The following is a 10,410-nucleotide window of genomic DNA, read 5'->3' as shown; positions in this document are numbered from 1 at the left end:
ATAAAATATTTGAGGACTTTTAGTATGCCAATCTGGTATAACGCTGCACATCAATGGGTGCAATACCTTTCTATTGCAGCAGAGGTCAGCAGTATCAAATACTTCAGACCATTTTGGCACACTCAGATAAGAGTTTAGCAACCCCTACCTCAAGTCACATAAATCTCTGGCCAGTGCTCAGAAAACAAGCGCTTATGGATCAGGACCCAAGGGACCTCTTTAGTGATCTGTGGTGCTTACCTGCGTTTGGATGGTCTTTGGTACAGTCTCTCTTGAAGCCGCACTTGTTCGGGGAGTTGCCCGGGAGCTGTTTTAATTGATTTAAAAACAAAACAATAAAAGAAACCAAACTGTCACATACTGCACACAGACCTACTTCAAATTGATATTGCCTGTAATGACATTCAGATGAGCACCCAAACAGTTATCCTATTTACTGTGGTGAGGCTGATCTTATCACTGGGGTTTTACCCCCCATCTGTCTTAACTGAATGGCAGTAATATATTTTGGCAGGGGACTTAAGCCCTTAAAATGTATTTCAAAAGTGATTTGCAAAGAAAGAGTAAGTGAGACTGTGGAACAGACAGTCCTGATACCTGAGGAGGAAAATGGACTCCCTGGCCTCGCCATCGAGTGCACTCTTTGGTCTGATATCAGCCACGCTGCCTGTGTGACAGAAACACAAACACATCACAAAAACAGCACTCTCAGGAACCTAGCAACACTGACTATTCAGACGACATTCCACACATTTATACCAACAGTCCAAATTCTGCACAAAATGGTGACAAAAGGGATCTAACGAGCCAACAGCCTGGTTTCACACAGTTCTTTTATTACATGGTGAATCAAATGTCTGGATTGTAGGTTATAAGCTACTAAAACACCTCAAAACCAGCACCAGATCAGCATTAATACTTATATACACAAGGATACAACAATCACAGTGAGAATAGGACACTAACAGAAAATGGATATACATTATTTTAATAATCTTGGTCCCTAAAAAATTACGGTTTCGAGATTTTCCTAAACATTTAGCATTTTTGTTAACCTTTAGCAATTACACGTTTTGAAGTCCCACCCCTAGTTAGTTCTGATGCAGATGCAGGAACTTTAATCTTAACATGGAGTTTCAAGATTTAACAACTCTTTACAAATGAGGCCCATCTTGGTTGTCCTGCCTAGCAAAAGAGGTATGACCTGGAAGGGCTCTATCTCAAAGGCCCACCGTTTTGTCAAAGGAGTCCCCCAGGACTCCATTCTCGGCCCCCTCCCATTTTCCTTCTGCACCAAATCTCAGTCTGGGCTCAATAATATCTTCATGTCTTCTCCCACTGCGATACTGAACAGATACTCCTCCTTTTCTCTGACAGAGGAACATACTGCTTCACACACCAAAGCCTGCCTTAGTGATATCTCGAGTGGGATGATCAGTCAGCATCTCAAACTCAATCCTCCTAACCGCTACATCTTTCCCCCTTCAGGATCTGTCCATCACTGTTAATAACATGATTATGCCCACATCCCAGACTGCCAAAAATCTCAGTGCAGTCCTGAATATCAGGCTGTCTTTTACTGAGAATATCGCAGTAGTACCTTGGATTTCCAAATTCTTCTGTACACCATCTCCAAAATCCATGCTTTCCTTACTGCACACGCTACCCAAGCTCATTATCCAGGCCCACAACTGCAGCTCTCTCCCCACAAGTGCCATCAGGCCCCTCCAGCTCATTCAGAATGCTGTTCGTCTCGAGTAAAATACAAATCTCTAGTTTCCAGCCTATTGTTCACTCAACACTGAACCCTTAACATTATGCATGGGTTTACTCACTGTTCCCAAGCTACATCTAAAACCCCTCAACTAATTTCATTCCTAATAATGCTACATTCTCTACTTGCCTCTTTCACCTACCTTGGCAGATACCTTTATGTTGTAAGATTATGTAGTAACTCAACTAAAGTTTGTGACTAATGAATTAGCATGAACACTGTTTCTTAAGCACCCAAACCAGTAAGCATTGTGAAAGTCAGTCTGGGTAAGAATGTTTATAAATTTCTGAATTGTAAAATTCTGCATTTTAACGTGACTACAAGCCATCCTCATGTCTCTTTTTAAACTGTTCATGTTTTTTATGGTGGTTTATGAAACGGTTATCTTTGGTTACAGCACCAATAAGTCTAGTTGAATTACTGCAGTCAGAAATGAGAAATTACTGTAACTTGGGTTTGTGCTGCTGCAGTGACTATCTGAGTATATACAGTATAATGCTATTTCAGAGACTGAGAAATGCTGTCATTCCCAGTAAACTGTACAGTTTGAACACTCTTCCATACTAACACTATCGGCCGCTGATAAGCATTTATACAAAAGCATTTTGTCGCATAGCTCCATCCCAACACACTTCTCAAAATTGGAATCGGAAAAGAACAGGGTAGAGCCTTGAAAGCTCAAACCTGATGCAACTTGACATTTTAAATCTTTTGTGAGTTTGGGATTTGGCCTAAAATCACTCTTCAAAGAGGCCTACGCCCCAACATGACTATTCAGTTACGCTGTACAAGTCTACCAGACTGCACAGGCCTTCAGAAGCCTGGCTTTTGGAGCCAGTATGTTCTGGAAGAACATGGTCAGTAGAGACTTGTTTAAGGATCCTGCTTCATATACACAATATGGACAAAGTATTATAGTGCAGGAAGACTAACATGCGTATCACCAAAACCTCCCTGAGACGTTATCAATGACGCAAACAGACACACAAAACAAATGGGACACACACACACTCTCACACACATATACACACAGAGACACGCACACACACACACACACACATACACGCACACCTGCGACGTGCCCAAGCGCACGTCTGTCGCTCATCCTCCTGGAAAACCTTACCTAATCCAAACGACTTGCTGAGGGCTTGGCTGCTGTGTCTGATTGGTCCCGCCCCTTCCCGCACCTCTCCTGTTCCCTGTGAGGTCACTGTAATGAGGTCACTTGGCGACTCCTCGCTGGGGGGAGGTACCTCACACTGCTCCATACCACTTAAGACAGAGTTGCAGTCACACACTGGCCAGTGATGCAAAAGTATAGCCTGCATCCGCTACTATTTAAGTCGAGCACTAAACAAGACTATACTGAGCATGCATCAGGTCCGGCTGTACTTTACAGACTCCATTGAGGAAAAGACAAGCACTCTCACAAGGACCAGGGCAGACTGTCAGGCTGGTCAGACAGGTGGGGGGTTCCTATAAACTGGTTTTCCAGAGAATACGTTTGGCCCAAACAGTAAAATATTGGCATAGCCTGCTTTGTACAGGCGGCTGTGCAAAGTTTACTGACTTACGTGCACCTGCTATCAACCTCAACTGGTTGCCAGGAGAGATATCCTCTGTCTACAGTTGCTCAGGTGTAATATATGTGGTGTGTGAGGTCAAATTGTTCATTAAATGTTCGCTCACAGCAAACACTGTCACTCGTCTTAATGGCCTGGAACACCAAGCAGTAAGTCCCTGTAGTGTACAGTGAGCTAAACTGTGTTTCGCTGATTTATAGCAAATCTTTCAAAATGTTGACAGTTTGCTGCCATAGTGGATTCTGTAGCTGAATCATGAGCCCTATGGGTATCTATTTCATCTCATAAGATGAGACAAACTGTCCTCCGCTCACCAACCAAGTTTCATCATTTTTTCAGAAACAATGTTGATCTTTTAAAGCAACATTAAAAAAAAAGAATCTGACAAAAACAAGAGTGCTTGGTGTTTTGTTACCCAAAACAAAAAGATAATTTGAAAGGCTGCTTATCTTAAAGCAATGTATCACTGGGTTGAGTTTTTCCTAGAAATGTTGGAAAGCTACTCATTAACAAAGAAAAAAGAAGAAAAAAAGATTCTCGTGCCACTGTGAATTTTAATTTGTACCAATTTCCACCTATGCCTGCCGATCTGCTTGAAATAGCTTTCACGGTCCACCCTAGTAATCAGTACAGACTGCAGGATTACCTAACCTCCCTGTTATGTTTTGTGTTGGAATGTGCTTTTACAGAGCAACAATTGGTGGAAGTTGGACCATGCCTGAGCAGCAGAACAGGCACACATTAAAGAAGCCTGCAGGGAGTACACTGTTAGCTACAGGGGCTGCCATTGGCCGCAGGCCAGGAGAGAGAGCGGCAGGAAGGCGAGATGTCACCTGGAGTTGTCCAATGCCTCCTCACTCTCACCACTCAGCTCCCCCCAAAAAGCTCCTTTCCAGAAGGAGTGAGAGAGTAGCTGATCCCAGTCCATCCTGCAGAGAACAGATGACGGCATTGTTGACAGAGCACACAAATGCAGCCTCTACAAAGCCACTGCCCAGAGCTTGTTTCCACCTGCCCCACCTTCACAGTTTGGAAACAATTGCACAGACTTTTTTTATGAATGAATTAATAAATTAATAATATACTAGGGAAATGGAGCTACTACGTCGGACTGTAGTACTCACTTTTTATAGAACATTATGTAACACACATTAGTACTAATAATTCTATATGGGCTGTACAGTGGTATTTCAAGCACTATAAACAGATGTGTCCAATAAAGTGTACACAAATATTTATAATATTAAATATTATAACCATTATTGATAATGTCCCAAGTTTTGGACAAAATGTCATTCAAAACTATAGTTTAACTACCATTACATTCCCCAAGGCATGAAAATGGACGTGAAGCAAACTTCTGTATCTCACACCCTGATAACACTTTTCACATTTACTGACTCATATTGGGTTCAGTCTGTATGCATCTCTAACATGCGAATAGAGTCTGACCTCATGAGTGAGTCTTTCAGTCTGTATGAATCTCTAACATGCGAATAGAATCTGACCTCATGAGTGAGTCTTTCAGTCTGTATGAATCTCTAACATGCGAATAGAGTCTGACCTCATGAGTGAGTCTTTCAGTCTGTATGAATCTCTAACATGCGAATAGAATCTGACCTCATGAGTGAGTCTTTCAGTCTGTATGAATCTCTAACATGCGAATAGAGTCTGACCTCATGAGTGAGTCTTTCAGTCTGTATGAATCTCTAACATGCGAATAGAATCTGACCTCATGAGTGAGTCTTTCAGTCTGTATGAATCTCTAACATGCGAATAGAGTCTGACCTCTTATTAGGGTCCTTCTGAAGCAGTCCATTCAGCAGGCCCTCAAACTCCAAGGTGGGCTTGCAGGCGGTCGTTCCTTTGCAAATGCAAAAACGAGGAAGCAAGTTAAATCAGATCAATTATTTTCCCAGAACTGAAAAAGTGCACATAAAAAGTCAGCAAATCCTTCAATGTTGGAACCAAACATTGCCCTTCACGGTTATGCTTTTGCCACAAGAGATGCATTAAATCTTACCCTTTTGCCTCGGGGAGGGAACGTCCTCATGTAGAATGAGCTCAATCAGGTCTGAGAAACTATCAGAATAAAATGGTGGCTTTCCTGAGAAATGAAAACAGTGCAGTCAAAAAAATGGGGTTTTCTATACAGGGCAGACCTACAGAGGATTGCACTGACTAGTCTTATATTTGTAATAATAATAATGATAATTCCTTGCGTTTATATTGCGACTCAAAGCGATTTACAGTGATCTATTGTAGTTTATTTTACATAATACACAATAGATAATAAACACAAACCTGTGAACATCTCATACAGTATACACCCCAAGGACCAGAGGTCACTGCCAAAAGTAGAGTCTTCTCCCTGCACCAGTTCTGGTGCGCAGTACACTGGAGATCCTGCAGAAAACATCACAAAACAGCAATAATCACTTAGCAGACAGTCTTTACAGTGTACATCTCAGGAACACAAAAGTGCGAAGGCAGCCCTGCAAGAGTAGCTAAGCAATGCATCTTTTCCATTGGTAAGGCAAGAGGTCCAAAACTAACTATATATAACTAGCTATATTGGCAAGTTTTGATTACAGGATATGTATTTATGCACACACAGGTAGCAGAACAGAAAGGTCTAGAGGAACTCAAACATATAGTAAAATTGAAACTAATGACTCATGACTCTGAACTAGGGCATGTGTAAAGTAAATAAATGACTAAATGTGTCACTGAGAAAATGACGCAAGCTACACGCTTTTTGAACGGACCTTATGAGGCTATGTCATCAGAAACCCAGGCCTCACCTTGAATTCGGTTTTTGAATTTTTTTCTAGGTGTGGATTCTCCACCCTCACCACCACCTCCCCCTCCTCCCCCTCCTCCACCTCCTCCTCCTCCTCCTTCCTCTGACATCATAGCTCGTCGAACAATGTCCTCCAGGCTCTCTCCGTATGCTTTGGAAAGGCAGAAGTTGGAGTACTTCAGTGTGCCGGGGCCATCCAGCAAGATCTGGAGAAAAACATCCAAACAAGATTACTTAAGTAAGCGCTGAAGCTTCTTAAGTTTGCCTATCCAATTTCCTGCCTCAATGCTTTTGCTACTTTTCACACCCCATACTGATCAATGGACCAATTTAAAAGTGAACACTGATATAAAATTGGGACTACATGGATACAATTTACAAACATTAATTTCATTAATGATTTCAGATGCCCTCAGATATTTGTTAATATATAGCATATAATAGAAACATATATGTATAACAGATATTTAGACAGCAAGTAAGTGAGACATTTTCAAAGCATACCAATGGAAAACTTGATTTCCCCTGCAATTGGTGGGCACAGTGATATTCCCTGGTGTTACCCACATGGTGAACTGAATCTGTCCAACAGATGTGTTTGTTTAGAGAATATTTGCATGCCACTTCCTTCTTTGAGGCCTCTACTCACCACAATAATTTGTAAATAAGTGTCTGAATAGTCCGGTGTACTGCTGAAATTGGCTTAACTTGGCTGAGGAAGCTCCATGCAGGCAAGTGACTTGGGTTGGGTACTGGAACCCAGTAGCACTCTGGGACCAGTTTCCATATGAACCATAGCTACCGGACCAATCGCAACACAGATTTCAGTAATTGTTTAATTTATTTGCCTTAGCAATAGAGAATGCATTCTTTAATGCTGGCATTTGCTCTTTATTTTAAAGATAGTCTTTGTTCTGGTACTGGTACCATTTTAAAAATTAATGTTTTAGCGCAGGTCTCAACGATACTGGTCCCTACATGTTACCTTTGCAGGAGTGATGTCACAGCAAATGATGCCACAATCATGGATGTGTTTCAGGCCTTTGACGAGATCAAGAGCGAAAACCCTCACAACATCCTCAGACAGACACTCATCCTGAGAGATGACTGCCTCCAAAGAGCCCCCTGAAACACAGGCCACAGGTCAGAAGGGGAATTCACAAACCCAGCCAAAAAAGAGTCTCATACAGACATGGAGGAGAGGCATCTCAATCAATACTCTGCTAAAGTGGATGATAAGCGATTCATACAGATTATCCTCTAGACACCTCCTCACACTTGAGCAGAGCTTTCCAGCAGTGCAAATAAAATGAATCAGACTGAAAACTCTGATAGTATTATTTAACAGACCATCCAGATGGTATTGTAAACATCAGGTATTCATACATATCCATGGTGTGATTGAAGCCCTTTTGATATAAAGGGTTTCTACAATTTACATGTACCTTCACAACTCTGTACATGCCTCTGTAACTCACCGACACACAGCACTGTAACTGATACACACATCTGCAACTCATCTATAGGCACTTCCACAAGCCTGCAATGTACTTGTTAGACCTTGAGTTGCATGCACCTTCATAGCTGACCTCTATGCACTGTTAGGCTTCTCCACAACTGCACATCTCATTTTCCACACGCAGACCTCCACAATTCAACTTCACATGTCCCTATTACACTGTCACCTTTCAATGCGTCAACAACTCACCTGTACAAAGCTCCACCACCAGCCAGAGATGGTTGCTGGTCTCATACCACTCATGGAAGGAAACAACATTCTCATGTTTAATGGTGTGGGTCAGTCGCACCTGCCAAGAATGTGAGCACAATGAGCAGCTCTGTGTTAAAGTGAGTGTAGCGATATCAATATTGCCACAAATATCCCTCTCTAGTCACCCTACGCAGACAGGGCCTGAAAGCATGTTTTGGATCAGATTATTTCTATTCTGCAATTATTTTGTATTCAATAAAACAAGTTTATTCATTTAAAATAATGCACTTGACAAGTTGACATTACACTCCCATGAATTTTAGCTGCATGGGTAAGCACTTTGCTGCAGTTAATTTATTTTAACTTTAAATAGTCACTTTGGAGATTTAAAGCTTTCACCCAAGGTAAAATGTATTTACAATATTGTGAAGCACCAGTGATATAATTGGTATCAGTCAACCCAGTGAGGGGATTCATAAGGTCAAACAATATCAACTTTATCTTTTCAGTTGCTTTCTGTGGCATTACCCAGACATAACCCCTGCAGGCCCAAGGACTATATCCTCTGACACTCACATGGTTGGTCACTTCTGCTCTCTTTGATTTTTCGCAGCAGATTATTGCCACAAAGTAAATGCTTCCTTTCCTTCTCCCCTTATACACCACCGATTTACTCCCTCTGCCAATCTCATCATAGAGGATGAAGTTTTCCATTGGTGTGTGGTGCTCATATGCTTCTATTAGGGAGTCTAGTTTCAGGGTACAAAATGTCATATATTAATACAAAGACAGCAATGATGAATGCATAAGTGATGATCTGACTTATCAAACGTTCCAAAACATAACATTAAGCTTTATTCTGTTATGTTAATCCAACTCACACTCCAAAAAAGTGACACATTGAATATGCACCAATCGTTCTTATGTAGCGAATATATTTTTATAGAACAGACAATTGCCTCTAGATAGCACTGGAAGCGTTAACAACGTAACATATGCCACAAAGTGGACTCAAGCATGCTTAGCTAATGTCAGCAAGCAATAATTACAACTTACAATACCGAAAGCTTTATCTAACCTTAGCTATCTTATGCTGACGAGTTAGCCAACTCATAGTGCTGGTTAAAAATGTTTAAAAGGGTAACTTTAGCTAACTGGGTAAGACAAAAATCAGAAACGAAGTCAACGTTAACGCTAGTCTAGATCAGCCTAGCTAGCTAGCTAATATCTAAGATCTAGGTAGCCTGCCAGTATGCAAAACTTAGAAAACTCGTATTAGTGATCTAGATAAAGTTGCCAACATACTTCGAGGTACAACAAAGTGTCACATCGGTCATTTGACATATTAACACTCGAACAACCTTCACATTTAACACTAAATATCACATGCACTCACAAATTGAAAGTTTGTCCGTTACCTACAAATGTTCCTGATTTCGAACTACCAGTACCGGATATAAAATGGAGCACTTTACTTGACATTAAAGGGGTGGCAGTAGAAAATATGTTCCCATGTATATGCTAATTGAGATTAATATTGAATGATAAGTAATTAAGCAATAGATAAAATATTATTATACATTTTCTATCATAACATACACCAACGGACTGTTTAAACACTTTTAAAATGGGTATCTGCAGTTGTTGACTTTTTTTACTCACCTTCTAATGGGCCTTCCCCTCAGTTGCTAGGATACGATGAGGACGCGAGGACCCAAATAAACAGCGTAGCGTCGATTGACTCGAGCTCGCGGTGCTTTCCTTCACTCAGTGACAACTGGATGCCTTTGAGAACTAGCGAACTAAGCGACACATTAGCAAACTAATTAGCTTAGTCACAAAGCTGCAGACAAGGTCGGATAATAAATAACAAAATAAAAACTGTCTGCGAAGAGGTTCGTACACATCATCTGTGATTGGCTGATGTGAACCTGTGGGCGGACCTACTGCAATCTTGGAAGTTGGAGGTAGCGGCTGCCTCAAACTGTCACTGAGGAAAGGAAAGTACCTTGGCCGTTGATTTACCTATGCTGACTCAACGCATATGAATACTCTATATGAGGCCTAATGTGTTCCTATCTCTGTCAGTAAATCTCTCTACTGTCACTCATCTGAATGACGTGAAAAAATACAATAATACAAAAGTGAGGTGAAAACAAGTGAAGGATTCCAGTCCAGATCCATAAGGTGAAGACCTGTCTGGATTCCAGGCAGGGAAATAGCTCCTTGAGCTCAGTTCCTCCTGTGCACATTTGGCAAAAGGGGGAATATCCAGTTTGAAGGGGTTACCCACAAGACCCTGGGCTTAACACACCTGCTCTTAAAAAGTGCACATGTACATATGGATTTCTGCAACAATATAGCTTTAAAACCAATCAGTTGTGTGATAGAAGAGCAATCTGTTTTATTTTTGGCAGAATGGCAGTTAGCTATTTTTGAGTAAAATATGCAGGTGTAATACATTTTTCAATGTATCCAATAGGAGATAATCAATAGAATGGGGTGCAATTTCTAGAAATGTAAAAGTTAGTTAAATAAT

The 10,410-nt window shown here is 41.1% G+C and overlaps 1 protein-coding gene across 3 annotated transcripts in view; it reads right to left on the bottom strand.

Moving 5' to 3' along the window:
* ulk4 (unc-51 like kinase 4) overlaps positions 1 to 9,333 on the bottom strand; it is a 100,120-nt gene extending 90,787 nt beyond the window's left edge. Inside the window, exons 1-12 of one of the 3 annotated variants that reach the window (XM_061250220.1) lie at positions 9,290 to 9,333; positions 8,448 to 8,620; positions 7,869 to 7,968; positions 7,146 to 7,285; positions 6,162 to 6,366; positions 5,662 to 5,763; positions 5,381 to 5,464; positions 5,146 to 5,221; positions 4,191 to 4,286; positions 2,898 to 3,046; positions 598 to 667; positions 241 to 307 (exon numbers count right to left, since the gene is read on the bottom strand). In XM_061250220.1, coding sequence (XP_061106204.1) covers positions 241 to 307; positions 598 to 667; positions 2,898 to 3,046; positions 4,191 to 4,286; positions 5,146 to 5,221; positions 5,381 to 5,464; positions 5,662 to 5,763; positions 6,162 to 6,366; positions 7,146 to 7,285; positions 7,869 to 7,968; positions 8,448 to 8,585 — 1,227 coding nt within the window. In that variant the 5' untranslated portion in view covers positions 8,586 to 8,620; positions 9,290 to 9,333. The other 2 variants (XM_061250236.1, XM_061250229.1) reach the window with 2 other exon arrangements.
* Between the last annotated feature and the right edge of the window lie 1,077 nt (positions 9,334 to 10,410).

The sequence above is a fragment of the Conger conger genome, chromosome 1 (assembly GCF_963514075.1).
Source record: "Conger conger chromosome 1, fConCon1.1, whole genome shotgun sequence".
NCBI classification, from domain to species: Eukaryota; Metazoa; Chordata; class Actinopteri; order Anguilliformes; family Congridae; genus Conger; species Conger conger.
The sequence above is the reverse complement of the archived record's forward strand: the minus strand, read 5'-3'. Positions and strand labels throughout refer to the sequence as shown.